The following is a 20,921-nucleotide window of genomic DNA, read 5'->3' on the forward strand; positions in this document are numbered from 1 at the left end:
AGACATTAACAACATAAAAAAGAAGTTAGAGTCACACATTGTATGTATCATGCTGGAACTTCTCTCTACAACAGTTTCTGCAGTGGACTGGGGAATTAGCAGACTCAACTTGTACAAACCCATCACTGTAGGAAAAAAATCCTCATAATAATGTCAGTACAAAATTCCTTGTAAACCTCTAGCACAGTTTTAATTACTCTCATTTTCAACATATACATAAAGTCCTTGTATCCGAAATGAGGGGGAAATATGGTACTAGCCAAATCTTACAAATTCCATGAAACGTATTTTATAGTTGTCTCGTTGTCCGCATACCGTGACCAACAAAGGTTTTAATTACACTTAGTATAATTTTATACATATACACCTTTATAAATTTCTATCTAAACCCGTAAATTATATTACAAACTTCCGTGTATAAACGTGTTTATTCTCTTCCTGGGTTGGAAAATGGATATGACGGATAAGATTTTGAAAATATTGCAACATGCGATGGTTTTGTTGTTGCCTAGTTTACAAGGTATTTTGTTCTTTTTTGATTTATGTTAAAACTATTTTGAATATTTTGTAACAATTTTGTACGTGCCTGAAAGAACTTAATTCTTTCAGAAAGTATTTAATTGACACTATATTATAAGTTCATCGTTAAATTCCTGAATCAATCGTAAGGAAGTTATTTCGTTTTCATACAAATCCGTCGCCGAGCGGTTAAGACCGCTGACTTCGAACCACTAGCCCTTTCGATATAGTTATTATTCATGCGAGGATGCCATCCAGCTGCCTTATGAAAGGTCGTTGGTTCTACTCAGGTGTCAGTCCCCGGAGGAGCACCAAAAATAAATTTGACTTTGTTAGCTATACTTTAAATACTTATACATAGGGTTTATGTTTTCAAATGCACAAAACCAATTATTCATATTTCAAGTGAGGGTAAATACTATAGTACACAATCATTTGTATTCAAGAGGAAATCAAGTATAGCATTTTAACTAACCAATTAATGCAGTTAAATTGTCTCGTATGCTGAATAATTATTAATCAGATGTTTTAATACAACAGTGGCTTATTCAATTAAAAATACTCTTAAAAGCATTCAAGGGTAGGTATATTACATTATTATCGTACCTCAAGTAAATGCTCTATGAAAACTCTCCACTGCTTTAACTTGAATGTTATATTATAACCCTACCCAGGTACAAACCCTACCCAGGTACAAACGAGCTATTTCTGTTTCGGGTGCATGTAATAGTTTCTCTGTTTCATCACTCATTGTCAATGTATTTTATTGTCAATGTTCCTTAGTATTTTAATATCTCATTCGCAAAAGCGCTATTTGAATATTTTACGCTGTAAATGAACACATTGACTAATCAAATGAATGCTGACATGCGTTTTATCATTGTATATCTTTACGATTCCACTTTTATCCACGGCACCACTCTAGACAATACACAAACACAAAACGGTAATGAATAAATACATGTACATAAAAATTAGACAAAATTACAAACATCAGGCGAAATAACGCACTGATCATCGTTCAGTGGGCAACAGTTGGAAAAAATACCTGTTCTAGCACCATAACAGTTAAAAATTAACCATTCTTTAAAAATCATAAAATGTTCGGTGTACCATTTTTACAGAGTTCGGTTTTATCAAAGCAGACTTACTAAGATAATTTAGTGGCAAGCTTTGGGGCCGTTTATGTTGTTCGGTTTTGAAAAATTCCCGGGTATTAAAGAGTTCGGTTTTCTCATAGTGCACTGTATATTAATATTGTAAATTACAAATTGAAGTTCTCTTTATTCTTCTTCGTAAATGTGGGAATGATTACATTCCACTTTATGCTAAAGATATTTCAAAGAAGGAAAAGACGAAAACAACATTTTATAATAACGTACAACATAGTAACGATTTTTTGCAAATTGAACTTTCCCAACCACATAGTCGTTGGGCGTTTTAGAGTGGCAGCTAATGCGATACTAAGTAAGTTTCAAATTATAAATTGTGCTGATTATTCATTGTTAAAAATCATTTACACCAAAATTCTGTATATTATAGAGAAGTTAATATATGCATTTGGTGTCAAGGGCAACAGATAAACAACATCAGATGAAACACAATTTCAATATCATACAGACCTCTATTTAGCGATAGTTTTCGAAGCTTAAGAGTATGATAAAATGTTTTGGTATTAGAAGTTAAATCAGACTTTGTACCATGAAAAGTTAACGAAACACACAAAAAAGAAACTTAACGTACTTCACAAAATCTACAAAGTTCCGATGAGGAAATAAACAATGCAGAGCACGGAATTTGAATTTTTAAGCTTTTATTGGTGACATTTATAATCAGTTGTTCAAATTGATATTTCAGCAGAGGTAGTCATTGAGTATTACAGTCGGCCGGTTACAGGAGTTGCGAATTATACTCTGCATAACTTGTATGCTGACGGTATTCGAATTCAAGATTCGTCTTCTGTTTCCTTTCAATTAAAGGTATTTCAAAAGATTAAAATATGATTTTGTAAACGTTCTTATTTAATGTATGTAATTCAAATCAGTTAAAAGTTTTTCATAAGTCATCGTTATTCTACCATTTCTTTGAATACCATTTCTCTACTAATTCAACATGGGCTGCAAGCATCTGACAGGCAGAGGGCGTAGGTCTACATTTAGAACGACCTAGCGAATGCTTTGCAGAAGTTTAATCCACCTTTTGTGTCTATTTCAGTGTAAAGGGGATGCTTATATATCGCTTCAAAAGAATCAAAGACATTTTGAAAAGAAGGTGTTGGAAATTGGTATTGGTATTTGGAATAACACTGCATCAACTATTTCAGACAAACACCATTCTGTATTGGTTACATACATGGTAGGTAAGGCTTTCATGCTCCAATGGGATACTGGTAAAATAAGTAAAAATGCAGTGAGATCTTGCTGTTGATTGCAGTCAGTCTTTGGAAAAATTTGCATTAAAGGGAAGAAAAATAATTGCGATGACGAAACGAAAAGCAAAATTAATCGTCTATTTAAACGTTTTATCCTTCATGGCGCGTAAAATTATTCGATAACGATGTTTGTTTTCAAAAGAATCTTATCCTTGCTTTCGATATTAAAATTTGAAAACTGGTCGGTCATTTAAAATATGATTGTTAAGAATAGTTTAATGGGATTAGCAATCATAACTGTTTTACAACCACATATATACACGCATTATAAAAACAAATGCGCGTCTGTTGTGTGTCGGAAACCTCACTTTTGAATATTTACTAAATTGCTTCATATGGTATGAAATTTGATTAATATATTTTCAATTTATATACAGGAATCTGGTATCACGTCTCAGTTAGAGTATCGTTACTTTTGGATCAGCTGGTCAGATAAAATCGTACGGGTTGGTAAAGGTGACATTCCGTACACACAAGAATTTATGAAGTGGCATAATCTTACTCACAAAATAATGTATATAAGCATTGGGACTGCTTATTGGACAGAAGCATGCTGGAAATTCAAATCTGGTAATGTGCATTAAACAAAACTGTATATATCAGCTCTGGAAGTGTTCTTTTAACGAGATAGTTCTGAAAACACGAAACTTGTAATCTAAACTTAAATGCATATATACACTGCTATATAAGTACCCCTCCACTTCCACTCCCAATATACAAGCTAATTAACTCTTATTATTATTATTATTTCTGTGTAATATTGAAATGGCCATTGGTAAATCTACCAAAGTTAAACATCATGAAACCGAAAAGGTGATATTGTAAACCGGAACAATCAGTCTGTCAAAATATCTGTGCCCTTGTACTACTTTCTTAGTCCACTGCCAAAATCTATGTTTTAAGAATTGGGAGGAAATTTCATTGAATAATTTGGTAAAAGAGGGCTATATAGTCTGTGCCGAACTGTCCGAAAATAAAAGTTTGTGATTTTTTTTTTTTTTTTTTTGCTATATTTTACAAACTTGTGTTCTTTTTGAAAGTTTAAACACCCAATCTCTCAAAATCAATTGGTAACATTTTTTATCGTCATTATTTTGGCGGCCATCTTGATTTCAAAATGGCCGCCTCAAATTACGCTATTTTCCATTTTCTTACCAATTGAATTTCTCTAAAATGTACTGTATGCACTTTGTATGTTACATAAATGCTAGGTTGTATTGAACAAGTTTAAATGCAACATTTAATTCTGTCTTGTGTTTTTAAAGTGGAGTAATTTGTGCTTAAAGTGAGATAATTTGCTTGTAATGTTATAAAGTTAGTATAATTTGCAACATCTTTAAAATACAGATTTGACATGAACAAAATACATTTCTTTATACAAAATATGTCAAAATCAACCATATTGTATGTCTTTTAAGTTAATCTTTACAATTTAAAGCATAGCGATAACATGATAAAGACAAAGTGAAGGGAGGTAAAAAGCAAACATGTGTATTTGCTTCTTGGCATCCTATATTATTGAAATTATTCAGTTATCAGCAAAGCGATTGCATTAATACATTAAATAAGTCAATGTAAACTTTGTGTGTTATTATCAGTATTTATCTATTTGGTTAAGTAAAAAGGGAGATAATTACAAAATGTGAGAACATTATGCAGATATTTTAGAATGAACATTCACACTGTACCAATTTTTCTCCAGTTTGGAGCTGCAGTTATGATGTACAGTGCTTTATTACAAAACTTTTAACTTGAATAAAATAAATAGGAAATACAGGAAAGTAATTTAAAGATAAATTGTTGTTAAAATTATCAAATATTCATTTTGTGGTGTTATTCTTTTACTAAATGACGGCTGTCTCAGAGCAATGCATAACTGAGTGGTTAAAAGGTCTTTCTGGACTTTGGCTTTCAAATCACTTTTCCATCACTTATGTGGGGTTGAAATCCTTCAAGTGACGTAAAATTCTTTCAGTTAAGTTGGCAATGCCGCTATTTACCGAAAATTATTTGTTTTATCCGGGCATCTGCTCATGCCTATAATGGCGGGTGCCTGGGCCTTCCTTTATCATTCAGAGCTGAAAAATTGCCATATTCCTAAATTATTTTGGTGGGACATAAACCCTAAAATTAAACAAAAAGGAAAGGGGTGGGATGGAATTCGTCATATTTCATACAGGGATACTTATCTATATCCAAATTTAGATGCACACATGTTACACCAACAAGTTCATTATGCTGAAATTTGGCTATTAACAATGCTTGTTTGTATAAAGCTGCAAACAGTTTATTAAAGTCATGTGTGTGTGTGTTAGGGTTTAACGTCTTTTTCAACAGTTTTTTAGTCATATAAACGACGGTGTCTGCTTGTACTTTGTAGACTTGTAGCAGTGAGCACAATGCCCAACTTTATAGTGCTGCCTCACTGGAATATCACGCCGTAGACACGTGACATGATACCCAACCTAGTCACATTGTGGGTATACTGACACCGGGCTGACCAGTCCTAGCACTACCCTCTTAATGCTGAGCGCCAAGCGAGGAAGCTACTAGTACCATTTTTTACGTCTTTGGTATGACGCGGCCGGGGATCGAACCCACGACCTCCCGCACTCGAAGCGGACGCTCTACCACTAGGCTACCGAGGCGGTATATTAAAGTCATATCCTACTATTATACTTGAAGAAATTCAAAACTGCTGATGCTAATTCATGTTGGCTTCTACAATGGTATCCCAGTTTATGACACTGTCATATTTTTTTTGTAGCAGGCTTCCTGTATTAGATTTTGGAAAGGCTGTACTCTTACATGTAAAAAGTGTTCTAGTTACAATGATGATGTTTATATGAAAAGAAAACCAGATAACAACTCCAATTTTATCATCATTATCCATATTTGTGTTTTCTTACACTATAATAGGTATTCATTGCAGCAGGGACTTTTTTCCTACATCCCGTCAATCAAGATTTATAAATGCAGTCTCTTTAAATAATTGATATTATGTTTAAGATGAATGTCTTAAGTATGTATTAGAATAAATATACTATTTCTTTTAAAGAGTGATCACATTTTACCATTTAAAAATTAGATGTATAAAAAAGACGATTTTCTACCTATAATTTCATTTGAAAATTATGTTTTTCATGTATATAAAATTCATATTTGATTAAAACTTTAAAGAAATCTTATAAATACAATCCTTTACTATTTAGAAATATATATTTCTATCTATTAATTAGAAAAACAGGTTTATTTGAAGGCTAGATTGAATATGTAAGGGCATACTAACTAAAATATAGCCTCCATTTTGATTTTCAAGATGGCTGCCACAGTGATGGTCGAAAAAAATGTTACCAATGGAATTCTTAAAAGGTATCACATAATCTTTCATAAAAACATAATTTTTCAAAAAATATGAAAAAAATCACTGGATTACAATTTGCTACAGACTAATATGTCGATAGGGAGAGCAAGACAGTTTCAATCAAATTGGTTTTGCTTGGTTGTTATCTATATTTCCAAAGGAGTTCTTATACATCTTATAATTTAGTTGCATCTGCAAAAGGTCAATTGAAAAACATGAAAAAAATCTCCTGACACTCCATCAAATTAGAGGTCACTGATTAATTATGTTTATCAAATGGTAATATAATATATTTTAATAGTTCAAAATATATAATTTGATAAAGTAACAGTTTGAAGAAAGCTAAGAAACGACAGGTTAACCCAATGCGTATATGTTGTTTTTTTAAGTTATCTGCTATGTGATATTTTCTGTACTGGTTTAACACACGTAGTTTACGTTTAACATGTATATTTTTATTACAGAAACAGATACAGCATCGACAGCACCAACTTACAATAAAGCCAATGGTTTGTATTAAAACTTAAAAATATATAAGTTGTCTGAAACATATAACTTTGAAGTGAACTCATTGAAAGTTGCTTTCATTTAAACAATTGTTTGGATCAGCTATCAAAACTGAAAACAAACTATTTAAAGATGTTTTTTACAATTATTTCTAGTGGACAGAATTTTCTATAACTTTGCATATTTATAGATTGATGTATGACAAGTTAAAAATAAAAATGATAGGTACCCGTGTTTCTTTTTTCAATATTCAAAGTTTATTAAGAACACCAAATCGGTATTTTTGTCTGAAGAAACAATATATACATGGCATAATAAAACTACTGCAAACAATTATTTACTTAAAATTTCACTCTGATGTTACTGTTTATGCATTACAATTAATGAAACCACTATAACTATGCATAAAATGTCAACATAAAGATATATTAACTCAGAAAAATTACTCTTGACAGATGTCGAAAGTATCTGAAACTGAGAAAAAACGAAGTAATTCTTAATGATATGAAAAATCTAGCGGACAGAATTTTACAAAATTTTAAATTTTGAAAGCCAAAACTAAGACAAAAAATTCTAAACCAAAAAATATTATCAAACCATGCTTGTTTTCAAGAAAAATTAAAAAATATTCACTCCGCCCACAAAAGTATTTTTTTATTACCCCACCCACCTAAAAATTATGAACATTTTTTTTTCTTACACAACAAATTGCACAATGTTATAATCAGTTTCATAACTGTTTTTCTTACTCACATGCGGAATAATGCTCCTTTAAGGTTGCATGCCTCTAGGTCAAATACTTTTTGAGATACGTGCTACACAAGCTTTCACATGCCATTTACGTATATATTTGACCACGTCAAGGGACATAAATCTGTTTTTACTGAGTGAAACCTCAAACAAAAGCACTGGTGCACAACTTCGCAGGCTCAATTTAATTCTTGTATGGTTTCATGACTCTTGGCGCATATACTTTTGAGGTACATGCGACACAAATGTTTAGACCCTTTATGTACATTTTGACTGTCAAGGGCCATAACTCTGGTCTTACTATGTGAAATGCGGGAGGTGGCACAAGAAGTATAACAACATTTTTAGCAAGTCACATTTGAACTTGAAGGAGATAGATCTACGTTAAGATTTTCTGGAATTTTATGTGACTTGGAGTCGGCTGAAACATTACTGGACGGAATAGTTTACTTTGGCTGTCGAGAATGTATTCGATTCGAGCACTACCTACGACTACTCCTCCAATAAAACACCATCATTTTTAAAGGTAAAATATGCACGACCTATATTGTCAATACATACGATATTTTTTGCGCGAGTGTGCTGCATATCCGACAATTATGCTCTTTCGGCGGCGAATCCTGAACTTTACAGTGGTTATCGCTTGCTGCGCGATTGAGCTGCGCACAAAATATTGTGATGAACTCCTTTAAATATAAACTCGTGGCACAATTTGCTCGATGCTGATTCCGCCAATTAGAAAAATGACGTCCATTGAATATTCTGTTGACTAAATATACATATAGTTACTAAATAATATATTTTTGTTTTGTTTTTGTTGGAATTAACGTCACACCAACATAATTATAGGTCATATGGCGACAAGTATACTGGTATAGGTTATCAAATTTCTTTATGTGATACAATGTATTATCAATTAACTTATATTTGCCGCAATACTAAGCTTTTTGCCGAACTCATACGAGGGGAAAGTCGGCAATAATTTGCTTCATTTCGGTCAATGCAGGATTTTCTGGGACAGAATCAGATTTCTTTGATTGTTTAATCACTTTGGCTGAAAGCGATACAATATCTGGCTGAATCCGCCCACCTGGAATTAAAGTGACCCTTGCTAATATTATTTGACTACGAAAATTAAGTGCACTATACTTTGCTAAAATCATAGGTAAACTGCGGTTGGACATATAGCCGTCCTCCCCCCTCCCACCCTCCCGTGTGTTGACCATTGTTTCTCCTATTTTGAATTCTTCACATATACAGTCACCAAGTAGCCTACAACTCCAATTTAAATGTTTTTTTTTTTAAATATTCAGAATTTCCCTATGATAATAAAAAAATAAACAAGACCTTCATGTGTTCATGTGGTTTATAGTCTGATTTACTACTATCCGATGTGTATATTTATGCAATATAGTTCAATACTTATAATAATATATCTATGTATTTGTTTTTCAGACAGTTCTCTCGTTGCAGTTTACATATCGATTCCATGTGTTATTTTCATTTGTATGGTTACTGCAGTGATAATACTTATTTTCTTAAGGTAAGACATGTTCACCAATGTTCTTAAGATAAAAAAAATGTTGACAAATATTATTGTATACTTGTAAGTTAATATAGTTTTTGTTTGTGTTTCTACGACTGTTTTTGAGTTTTAAAAGTTTATGTATCTGTATTTGTAAATGAAGAACAAAAATGTCAGTTTCGCCTCTTCTAACATACTATACTCTGGTAAAATAAAAATAAATGTATCAATATAGGCCATAGTATAACAAATATTTTAATTTCTAAGCCCGTCGTACTTCATGCCCTTTGAATACACGTTCTATGTACGCACACCTTAAAAGTTATATCATTGTTATAAAAGGAGGCGCAGAAAAAGGGCAAGACAGAACGAATCAGTTGCTGTATACAGCGGCAATGATTTGACACCCAACAGAGATTCTCTTCCTGGAGTCACGAACGAGACATACAGCTCCCATTCTTTAAAATTTGTAGAAAACTCAGATCACTCAAACGGAACGGGATATGTCTCCATAGTGCCTGACAGTCATTACATGGATATTTGTTTAAATGATGAACACTTACCTGAAGCTGCTAGTAATGAAACTAAAGCAATTAACATAAATTATTAGAAATGACAAGGCTGGAGAAGGTACGGCTAAAATTGAAGAAGATGATACTTATAACAAACTGAATAATTTACAGAACAAAACAGCAACAAGAAAAGACTGTTATGAAGTAAATGAAAACTCGGTTTACGACCACGCAAAAGCTGGTGGTCGAAACCCGAAATCTCATGAGACTGACGAATATTCTCACATTATTTAAAATAAACAAAGCAAAATGCTGTGTTAGGGTCAAATATGAGGCCAATATTTTTAACATGTAATCGATGACATCATAATATGACTACATATTGGTAGATTACCATTAAATGGAATCAGATAAATTGGAAGTAAGCAGTTACATTCGATTTCAATTACGATTACATGAGTGTGAATCCTCTCGATTCTTAATATGTACGTCCCATATAAACACATAAAACTGTTACATCTTTTAATAACCATTATACACACTAACTTAGACGTCAGTTTTTTGTGTTTTTTGTTTGTTTGTTTGTTTGTTTGTTGTTTTTTTCCCATAAAAATTGAAGACGCACTTTAAGCAAGCAAATGGGCTAATGAAGTGAGCATTTTCTGACTGATTCTGAAACTGACAATGGATAAAACTACAGGTCTATTAAAATATATATATTTTTACCCCAATGTTGAAGTTTAAAAATACTCGATTATGATCCCAGTAAACGTTAAAAACTGTTAAGCAGCGACGAAAGGTGTCCATTTTTTACCCGATTAACACCTTGGTGGTATATTCTTTGCTACACGTATCTCATGATAATTCATTCCTTGTAATTCAGATTCTTGCTGCTCGAGTTATAAAATGCATTTGGAACACCTTTGATTCGGCAAATTATATCATACATCATTTTCTGAATATGTTCTATTATGGCTTTAAACTATTTTTGCAAATTAGATTCTAAAGTTCGAGTAGAAAAAGCCACGTTCTAAGAACGCAAACCTCTCAATCCGAAATCGAAGCAGAAATGTATATATGCACGTGTACAGTATCAATCAATATCAGACGATGGACATTGTAAAAGCCTCAACAAAGACAAAATAAAGAAATGAAGAAACACAGCGCGCACAGCCTTAAAGGTAAGTTGCAAGAACACCACTGAGGAATTTATATCTGTTGATGTTTCGTACTAAACATAACAGTAACACTTCTTTAAAACCCAATCGTGGAAATATCTACTGTGTAAGTTTAATAACCTTCGAGAAGCAGTCCCATATATCTGAGCAATAGTCAATGATTGATATGGAAATGTAATCGAGAACGTGACTTCGGAAGGCAAGAATGAATATTTGATAGTGTCTTGTTAAGGAAACTTGATGATAAATTCAAATTAACAGACAATTGACTACATTTTTCCTTTTGTCGTCACCTAATGGACCATTACATAATTGCTTGGCTCTCATCAATCTGGTTTATTTTTACAAGCTTTGGTGCCAAATCACCGAGTCATTTAGTCAAGTGCAGCTAAGGTAAGCAATCCCGTATCTATAAGGTGGTATCTATATTTTGTAACTGTATACTGATATATGTTCTATAACTGATATACTACGATATATATATATATAGGGGCGCGAAACTATTGTAACTGTATATAAATAAAGAAAAAGGTTAGATACAATAGTTTCGCGCTGAGCCCACGATATTTCATTTTGTATTCCCAGTTATCTTCATTAGTCTGTAGAGCGGTATGTTTCGAATGCTTTTGCGCGATTATTTACGCCAATTATAGCCAATTCTCAGAAAAGTAAATCTGCTCAACTATTTTATGAAAAAAATGCGGGTAAGTTATTAGTTTTTACAGAATTTATTTTAGGTCGATTGTGAAGCAAGGTCTACAACTTATATCAATCACACTCGACACCTTATTTCTGATGGAATCCATCGCCACGAGGGTATGAGGGGATATCAGTTGTTACCATCTTGATATGTTGGGCTGTTTAAAGTATGCCTGAGTCTAAATACTTTAACTGAATGCAGATGGTAACTACACACCTGTATTTTATTCCTTATATTTCTCTTTCTTTGACATTGCTATATTTGGGCATATGCTGCACACGTTTAATGATATAGATCTCTGAAACGATAAAAAACATTAATAATCGCGAGTTAGAATAGCAAACGTTCTAATGTTGTGTCCCAACACAAGCTTTCCAAGGGCCCAAAATGAACTTTTTAAGGAGAACTGACGTATGTTAACAGTCGTAGCCAATCAATCTCTTATTAATAAGTCACTCGATTCGATGAAATATGTTTAGCTTCATCTTTTAATGTAAATCTAATCTTTAAGATAGACAAAAATGTAGAGGTGTACATAAAGCTAAATTGCGTATTGACCTATAAAACACAAGTCACTCTTGTTTCGTTTACCTGTTATATTTTATTATCAATTTGAATCACATTTACAGCAGCATGAATGTCAAATGACCCTAATGTAAGCTAACATTACAGATCTTTCTCATTTCTTTAAACGAAATTTCTTTCGACACATTTTGACAAAAAAGACCACAGAAAAATATTTGCTTGAACCATAATTCGCTTTTGCATTTCCAGACATGTATATTAAAATCAAATCATTTTTTGTATGAAGTAACTCATGCAGGAACTGTCTTCAGTTGTTCGTATCTTGGCTGTTGCGAGACAATTACATACCGACGCCGGAGACCCATCATACAAAATCCTGTAATAGCCATCAGAATTGCTGTTACAACCAATCTGTTAAACAAAGGGAATAAACCGGTCAGAAACAAATAAAGAACACTGTGGTATTTGATAATGCATATGATACTAGAAAGACAGACAATACAAAGCCCAATCTAAGTTAATGTGATATTTCACAACTTTATCTGCTAATGAATCTTTTTAGCATTCTTAATTCAGTAAGCTTTTTCAAAGTATAAGTATATCTTAAAGTTTTTAAAATCAAAGCGAAATTATTATCTTACACTGCAGAAACTATGTATCGTCCTAATTGGTAACTGTAAAAATGTCGATACTTGTATCATATAATTACCATCATCGATGCACAACAGCTTTCAGCTATTTTGTGGTCGGTCTTTATAAAACAATTAGCCAAAACAAATCCTGACCAGTTACCAGAATATGCCACAACACAGAGACTCATAAACATAAATTTGATATTGATACGAAATCGAACTGTTTGCTCTCAGCGATTAACAATTACGTTTCTTTATCAGCAAGACACCGTATCTTTGAACTCCATATGTAAATTAAATCTAAGGTACAAGTTATTTTATAATACTTCTTATATCACGCTTAAAGATGAATGTTCTAAAATCTTTACATCTAAACCTATTTCAGAATATGATGGATTACAATAAACAAAGAGTGTGAACCACTTAATTACAAATTTCAGGGAATGAACATCCTACCTTTAACCTCACCCAATGAAATTTCAAATAAAATCTACAAGTTCTGTTCGAGTATAGCAGTGATTCACTATTTCTTGTCGTTTAATTAATTTCCAACACATTTCACCCACTAATAAACACTATTCGGGAAACCGAAGAGTCATGTTTTGACCATTACTTATCAAATGGTTCTTTACTTTTAAAGGCATGACTGGACATTATCGTCTTCTGTGCGAGAGCCGTCAGCGATAGTGTGCTTTTAAATCTTCCATATCACTGCTGGTAAAATGTTGCTGTCTTCACAATATTATTCCTAAATATCTTATTGGTACAGCAACTGCTGTTTCTCTTTTTTACTTTTCTGTTTGGTTTATATGATTCTAAACGATTCCTAGACTTCATTACAAATTTAACTTACAGGATGGCAAAAAGTAAATTAATTATTTTCGTCGCGTCTTTTCCTCCTGGTTTCATTGTAGCTGTTGCCGCTGATGGTTGCGGTGGAAAAGTAACTGTTGTACTTCCCACTGATGCTGATGCTGGTTTTGGGGGTGTTGCTGGTGGTTCTGGGGGTGTTGCTGGTGGTTCTGATTTTACTGATTGGGAAGTTATGTTCACTTCATCATCATTCAAATTAATGTCCGCGCCTTGTCCATTTACATTTGCATGTTGGTTACTGTGAGGCAGATTCAGGCCGGCCGGTTCCTAAAAAAAAAAGACACGTGACACTTTTAAACGAAAAGGGAATGATATGCATAAATATAATTATCATTTGAGCCGTTCAAAGCCTATTGCAATTAGAGAAACTGTTAGCGAAAAGCATGGATCCTGACCAGACTGCGCGGATGCGCAGGCTGGTCTGGATCCATGCTGGTCGCAAACGCACTATGTTGGTTTTCTCATGGCGTGGCTCATTTCCAAATAACGCACACCAGCATTGTTCTTCTGTCGACATCTCGATATGCTTCATGATTTCGATTCCTAAATCAAGTTAATATAACGTGATTTTATATCTTATTGAACTGTACTGAAAATAGGTTCTTACCGTTAATGCTGTGTCTTTGGAAAGGTCGTCTGCTCCATTACACAGAAATAGCCCATCTATGACCAATAAAACCACCAAGCAATAATGTATTCTTTTATCTGGAAAACAACATCAAGTTATAACATGGCGACAAAGTAAAAAAAAAAATGAGCATTGTCACATGAACTGTCTAGTCCTGGTCAAACAGATATAACATGTCTGATATATTCTTTTTTTTGAACTTTTCAAAATGAATTATATTTCAGAAGTAACTCTGAACACGCTTTGCTCCATTTAAAATAATATTAAAAATGTTTCTTGTTTAACGTGAGCAGTCGACGAAAGTCCCCATCTGGAATGGATGGAACAACTTATTTCTAAGCGAGTCAATGACAGGTCTCATATTTACAAGCAAAAAAAAAACAACAGAAGACTTTATTCGACAAAAATTGCAACATACAATTGTATGTGTGGCAAAAATTAATGTTTTGATACGCTTAGTAGCATTCACGGTATAACAATTTACATGTTAATGGCTGGTACAATGTTTGTAATGTCTGTTATCTGTTTTGTCTTCTCCTTGCCATATACCACCGAATGATAATTGAGGAAGTGGTGTATGCTCACTCTGCAAACAAGTATATATTTAAAATAAGTAACCCGCCCGCTTAGCTCAATAGGGAGAGCGCCGATGTCGTGAGTTCGATCCTCGGGCGGGCCGTAGGTTCTCCGTGACGATTTGATTAAAGACACTGTGTCTGAAATAACTCGTCCTCCACCTCAGAATCCAGGAACACTGGTTAGCTTAATAGCCCGCCTTTACATAACCGAAATATTATTGAAAACGGCGTTAAACCCAAAACAAACAAAGTAAACGGATGACGTCATTGTCATTATAATTATTATAATATAATTATATAAGGAAATGAAAATATATGTACTTACCCATTTTATGTATCAAAATAATTCCACATAATTTGAATCATATTTAAACAAATGTGTACTAAATCATTTACATGTGATACCGAGACATATGATGTTTATTTACCCAATTTTGATAATATCTGATAACCTAAATGAAAGATGATACATTTAGAACACATTTTAGTCTAGTCTCATAACTACTTTATCTTAATGATATACACGTTTTTTGCAGGCAACTGTAATTGCACTCATGCTTCAGGGTTTGCATGTATTAGGATGATTGAATATTAAACATTTGATGAAAAGGTATTACGTGACGTTCAGCATACACACTCACACTCTTACTAACCATATAGGCGAATGTGTCAATTGAACCGTCCGATATAAACACGACGTGTATAATTTAATATGAGTGAATCAATTCACTTATCAAGAAAATGTAAGACAGATCATGGATGGTAGGAATGACAATTGTGTTCAGTCCGTATCAGCTATAAATAATAAACGTGTTTTTATCTATCTGCTCAACTGCCACATGTTCCTGAAGGAGTAGTATCTAGTAAGTACGCTGTGTTATGTTTGGTGTGACCTAGCAACGGCGTTAGTATGCATAATGTGTCAAGGTATGTCATATAGACAGATAATTTAGTTTCCTAATATACCGTCCTTTGCGTGATTAAAGCGATTTGCGATATCATTTAGGAAACTAAATAAACCCACCTTCCGTTCCTTGTTACTTAAGACATGTACTATGATGGTAAAATATGATATAGAGTAGTCAAAACATTTGAAACCATAACCTCCATTTATTAAAGAAAAGAATGGCGTGAGTCAAACTTCTTTCGAGTTGGTATAAGTGAAACAAAAAGAACTTTCACATGTAATAAATTATTTCAGATCGCAGTTGTTTGTGTTATGAACAATTTAAGATAATGGTTTATCGTTTGTAACTGTCCGCTTATGGAAGTTTAGAATAGTTTAATACTTGGGTTGTATCAAAATTTTACCTGTGGTTAGTGTTTAAATAAAATTACAAATTTGAATACGAGATCTTCAGACTGTGTACTTTGATTTCAAAAGACTAAATGTGTCAATATTTGCAAAATTTAACGTTTATTTAGATACAGTGCACTGAACGTCATTTTTTTTTCAAAATTGTTCAAAGTATTCTGTTGGAAACCATAATGTTAACATAAATGGTGTTAAAGAATATCCCTTTCAAGATAATAACGTCACATAGCTTATTTGTTGGAGTCTGAAGTAGTTCTATGTACATACATGTATGTAAATTATTGTTCATAACGAATGGATGTGCAATCATTAAGGTAATACGCAAGGCATTTTCTTACAGAAAAATTTAACTTTGATGAATCTGCGTTGGTAATATTATCATTAAACTTTAAGTGATCGTCTAAGTCCTGCAACAATAAGCATAACATACAAAGTTAAACAGAAAAAAATGTAAGCTCTTTATCTACAATATGTAGCATGTACTTTCCAAACTTTCCGAGTCTAACACGTCTCGTGCCATCAGGAAAATACCACTTATTGTATACCCCTCATATATTATGCAATTATATAGATAAGAAATTGATAAAGTCTTGTTTGAAATTGGAAGTATAAGTTCCATTGTCAAAGCTTAAATATGAATTATTTCGCCGTTGTCTTTATTCATATTTTGATACAGGCCGCAGGTAAGTTCTAATTTAACAGAAATTAAGAAGAAATTTGCCTTTTATTTGGCATAACGTGCATTGCACTTCGTAAAGCACAGATGTTCTTAGTAGTGTATTACTTTCTACTGGCATTATAAAATCCATCGTTCTATTTCATTAGAATGATTAAGAAAAAGAATTAAAGGGTAGCAATGTGTTAGTTAACAAGATGCTAACCGCTCAATCTGGAGGTCGAATCTGACTCTGATCACGGTCGCACCTCCCCATATGACACCCGCACTTTGATGCGGACCTGAGTGTGATAAGAAACCTTCAAGCTGTCTTTGCTGTCTAGCTGAAATAAACCAGTGTAAACTAGGACTTGTTTTGATGTCACAGACGCACAGAAATCAGGATCTGCAAGGCTGTAAATATGAAAGAAAATATTTCTTTAATTAAAACTGCAAAAGGAAGACTTTCAACCAAAGAGGATCGAAAACATGTTAACGTTTTTCTTAGACACCCATGCTTATCTAACTTATCTAAGACTGTATCCTTGGATTTCAGCTGCGGATGACTCGAAATGCATAGCTCGCCATGGAAAGTGTCAGGAAGACAGCAACCATTGTGCCGGAAGTTACGTTAGTAACATGTGTTCTGGGCATGCATCTAGAAGATGTTGCTTACCAAGAAGTGCGTTTATCAATTTTTTACAGAAATAGATCATAAATATAATTGCAATTAATCTAAACAAAGTCTTTGCCTTAATATTAAATATTTAATTAAGGAATACTGGTACAGTTCGGGCAATTTTCTTATGAGTTCATTTTTATGAAAAACCTTGGAGGATCGGAGTTTATTAACCAATAAATATGCCAAGAATAGAGTAAGTACCGATGTCGTAACACAGATCATAATATCAAAACAGACTCAAATCATTTATTCAATGAGACCTAGATACTAATATGCATGTCCACTAAAATGATATCGTCGAAACTAAAATATATCCTGTTTTATGCATTGCCCTTTATTTTCATGACATTTTGCATGAAGATAAGCTAACGCTCTTGTGAAGATCTCTACAAAACTGGTAAAAGAAGCCGTTTGTTCCAGGTAATGTAGACTGTCCCGGTGGTACTCGTTATTCTGCCACGGGTACCGGGTATTATCCAAGCAGCAGTGCTATAGAAGGCGGATTTGTTGATATGCGGGACCAGCCACTGGGAACTCTGCAAGTATGCAATAAATAATTCGTCATCGTCAATAACAAGCTGTTCATATAAAGTTAATTTTTCAGAAAAGACAAAGATATGTTTGATTTCATTGTGGTACAGTTGAGGCTTCGTTAGTCATTATTTCACAGCCAGTCAATGAGTTCCTTTTCACCGCGTGATGATGGACGGCCAATCGGCGGCAAGCATCTTCCTTCTCCTTATTTTTTTTTCAAAGTGAAAGCACACTTTTGTTTTTAATACCGTTTCTTTTTTATTATGTCTAGTATAAAAACAACCTTTCCCTTTCCACATCCTCTTGTAATTTCTTTTGGTACAATTTTTGCCTTACGGTAACTTTCTAGTTGGATGAAATATCTTAGTATTTGACAGATTAATTTTCCAAATAAAAAAATGCCCATTTCCAGTTCAACATGTTTTACTTGGACTCAGTATTGTTACTCTTTCTTGTACCTTGGGATCATGGAGTACATGCAATTTTACTGTAATAGAATTCCGCTTTTAAAAGTCGATGCTAGGGGTGTGAGGGGTATTGCACATTTTAAAACCTCTCATAAACAGACTCAGTAAAACCGAGTCTGCTATTATTTTGCTTAGTATCCCAGGTAGGTATATTATATAAACAAACATGAAAAAAATCAATCACATTCTCAGTCATATATAAAATTTTTTAACCTAAAACGCTAAAAGATAAACTATATTTTAAGAACTTTTCCAATTCTTTGCATTTTCTATGTTATGTCAAATAAAGCTTTAAAATGACGCTATTAAATTGAAAGTTGAATGTTGCACGTGGTTATTTTTGACCGCAGGATTATCTTGCTGGGAGGTCAAGTATTGTAACTGTTGCAATGGACAACCATGCCGGTATCGCCTACGACACTCCAGTGTGCATACCAGAGATGAATCATCGTTATGGAAGGTTCATTGATTTCAGGGTAAGAACATATACAGAACGAATTGCAGATTTCCAAGGTAGGAAGTTTAATGAATGGTTTATTGATTCTGAGTAAGAAATCTTGTTAGAAGAGTTACTGGAAAAGAAAATATTATGAATTATCTATTGATATCCAGGGTAAGATCATGCACAAGAAGAATTATTGATTTGATATGAAGAAGACTCGTTTTATCGTGATTTAATTCAAAGCACAAACTTGCATATGTAATTAAAACTTCCGTAATTACAGTTAATTATAATTAAATGTTGATGGTTGATACGTTTTATGTTTTGAACTATAAAAGTGTCGAATTTTCAATTTCTTATTACATTTGGCACGATCAATGAAAACTGTTCTTTACAAATCATTGTTGCATTAAAATTTTACTGGTGCTTTGTTGTTTGATAGTGTATTTTCCTAAAGTTAAATACTTTATGAATAAACAAATCTGAAAATTGCCCCATCTACACGCCGATATTCAACCCGACTATCGGAACGGCATGAACGTGTTTCAATCTATGTTGCAGGTTAGAGACACCGGAAGTGCATTTTATCACAAGGGCCATTCCAGAATTGATATATGTGTTCGAACAGAATCTGACTCCTTCGATAACACCATCAACGGACCACTGACGTTGGTTTTCTACTGAAATATTAATGCACATATTTAGACCATATGGATATGACAATAAAAGTATTTCCTGAACAAGCTTCATTAGTCATTATTGCACACCGGACTGGTGTTTCCGGTGATTTTACCCATGTCGACAAAACCAGTCTGACATCCCAAAGCCAGAAGACTATCGTGCGATTCATGCATTGATTAAATATTGTTTATGTTAAATACCAAACAAAATCATAGTTTCTCTCCATTCCCTATAATATATATCTATATTCAAAATACATAAATCCTTATAGTATATTTCTCGAAATACATTATTTTACTGTACGGTAAAAACATAACGTAACGCTACCAACGATAAAACTAAACTGGAGCTGTGTTATTGTGCGTCACTGTCATGACATCACAGGGAGCTACGAAGAAAGCATTATGTTTTGCTTTATCTATTCTATAATGCAGCAAGATACGGGATGCAAGTACAATAATCTAACACTGTTTGCAGAAACAGATGCGAATATTCGAAGACTGGTCTTCTGCGAACTTCGAAAAGTGCATTTACTTTTTATAAGCATCTGACTTTAAATTTGATGCCTTTGCATATTTTGCTATAAAAACATTGAATAATCAGAGTATCTGTTCTCTGTGTGTGAAAGTTTGCCCCATAGATAAGCTATTTTTATTGAACATTTGTGCCGTTGAAAAACAGAACAAACATCTTAAGCATTTATACTCATCCTTTGGCAGTAATGTAAAAAAGAAACAATCTAAATTGCATTTAAAAATTATCTACAATTTCGCCTGTATATGAATAGTATATCCCTACAACTTGGATGACTGAGGCAAAACAAAATGTAAAAAAGGAACAAAAAGAAATAGTTCAAAGTTGTGTTAATAACAGTTATAAGTGTTTCAAACCAATATAAACCAATTTGGTGGCATGAAAATTCCTTCTTTGCGAGAACAGCATTAAAAGACAATAATGCTTATCTGCATCTTTGTTATTTTGAAAGAAGAAAACTCCACGGTGTCCGGATCATCTGTAAATTGCCCAAAATAAGATTGTGAGATATATATTAAATTATGAATGTAGAACTTCTCTGCGTGTGTCAGATTTTAGTTATCTTGGTTTTTTAAATATTGGAAATAGGTGCAAGCAACTTAGACTTAATCATGTGTATAAAATATCTAATGATAGATGTACGTCATATCTTAAAGAAAATTTCAAAAGGTGTAAGGAACAACACCAGTATAATAGTAGAGGTAGCAGTACCAATTTTTAAATGGTTTTACAACTTCAACTTTCTATTATAATATTATTTTAGACTGTAACCAACTACCGCAACGTATTCATAATACAAAGAGTAAATATGATTTTTAAAAAGGAAGTTAAAACAAGAAATATCTTTAAAAATGATGGTCGGCGATTTGTAATATTGAAAGAAGTTTAT

General features: G+C 33.2%; 3 protein-coding genes across 4 annotated transcripts; 2 read left to right on the forward strand and 1 right to left on the reverse strand.

The window, feature by feature from the left end:
- The first annotated feature begins 395 nt into the window (after positions 1-395).
- On the forward strand, positions 396-10,159 carry LOC123551295 (uncharacterized). 2 transcript variants are annotated; one of them, XM_053540821.1, is made up of 7 exons: positions 396-520; positions 2,377-2,498; positions 2,734-2,874; positions 3,328-3,520; positions 6,779-6,823; positions 9,027-9,114; positions 9,439-10,159. In XM_053540821.1, the coding sequence occupies exons 1-7, from the start codon at positions 451-453 to the stop codon at positions 9,704-9,706; spliced, it is 927 nt and encodes a 308-aa protein (XP_053396796.1). In that variant the 5' UTR covers positions 396-450; the 3' UTR covers positions 9,707-10,159. The 2 variants fall into 2 exon arrangements, with proteins under 2 accessions (XP_053396796.1, XP_053396797.1); XM_053540822.1 differs by having other exon boundaries at positions 424-520; positions 2,380-2,498.
- A 1,905-nt stretch (positions 10,160-12,064) lies between these two features.
- LOC128556281 (uncharacterized) lies at positions 12,065-15,290 on the reverse strand. The gene is made up of 4 exons (XM_053540825.1): positions 15,048-15,290; positions 14,124-14,221; positions 13,497-13,783; positions 12,065-12,422 (listed from the first exon to the last, which is right to left on the reverse strand). Exons 1-4 carry the CDS (start codon positions 15,049-15,051, stop codon positions 12,302-12,304), a joined length of 510 nt encoding a protein of 169 aa, XP_053396800.1. The 5' UTR covers positions 15,052-15,290; the 3' UTR covers positions 12,065-12,301.
- A 1,296-nt stretch (positions 15,291-16,586) lies between these two features.
- Positions 16,587-19,561, forward strand: LOC128556280 (uncharacterized). The gene is made up of 5 exons (XM_053540824.1): positions 16,587-16,720; positions 17,249-17,374; positions 17,795-17,916; positions 18,726-18,851; positions 19,379-19,561. Exons 1-5 carry the CDS (start codon positions 16,672-16,674, stop codon positions 19,499-19,501), a joined length of 546 nt encoding a protein of 181 aa, XP_053396799.1. The 5' UTR covers positions 16,587-16,671; the 3' UTR covers positions 19,502-19,561.
- The last annotated feature ends 1,360 nt before the right edge of the window (positions 19,562-20,921 follow it).

The sequence above is a fragment of the Mercenaria mercenaria genome, chromosome 4 (assembly GCF_021730395.1).
Source record: "Mercenaria mercenaria strain notata chromosome 4, MADL_Memer_1, whole genome shotgun sequence".
Classification (NCBI taxonomy): Eukaryota; Metazoa; Mollusca; class Bivalvia; order Venerida; family Veneridae; genus Mercenaria; species Mercenaria mercenaria.

Excerpts from the sequence above, each read along its gene's own strand:
- LOC123551295 (XM_053540821.1), top strand. The coding sequence starts at position 451 with ATGGATATGACGGATAAGATTTTGAAAATATTGCAACATGCGATGGTT. Across the intron at positions 2,499-2,733 it reads CTGTTTCCTTTCAATTAAAG|TGTAAAGGGGATGCTTATAT; the intron begins GTATTTCAAAAG and ends TGTCTATTTCAG. Across the intron at positions 6,824-9,026 it reads AACTTACAATAAAGCCAATG|ACAGTTCTCTCGTTGCAGTT; the intron begins GTTTGTATTAAA and ends TTTGTTTTTCAG.
- LOC128556281 (XM_053540825.1), bottom strand. Across the intron at positions 13,784-14,123 it reads CCAAAGACACAGCATTAACG|GAACCGGCCGGCCTGAATCT; the intron begins GTAAGAACCTAT and ends TTTTTTTTTTAG. Across the intron at positions 12,423-13,496 it reads AATTTACTTTTTGCCATCCT|ATTGGTTGTAACAGCAATTC; the intron begins GTAAGTTAAATT and ends TTTGTTTAACAG.
- LOC128556280 (XM_053540824.1), top strand. The coding sequence starts at position 16,672 with ATGAATTATTTCGCCGTTGTCTTTATTCATATTTTGATACAGGCCGCA. Across the intron at positions 17,375-17,794 it reads AAGATGTTGCTTACCAAGAA|GTAATGTAGACTGTCCCGGT; the intron begins GTGCGTTTATCA and ends CGTTTGTTCCAG. Across the intron at positions 17,917-18,725 it reads AGCCACTGGGAACTCTGCAA|GATTATCTTGCTGGGAGGTC; the intron begins GTATGCAATAAA and ends TTTTGACCGCAG.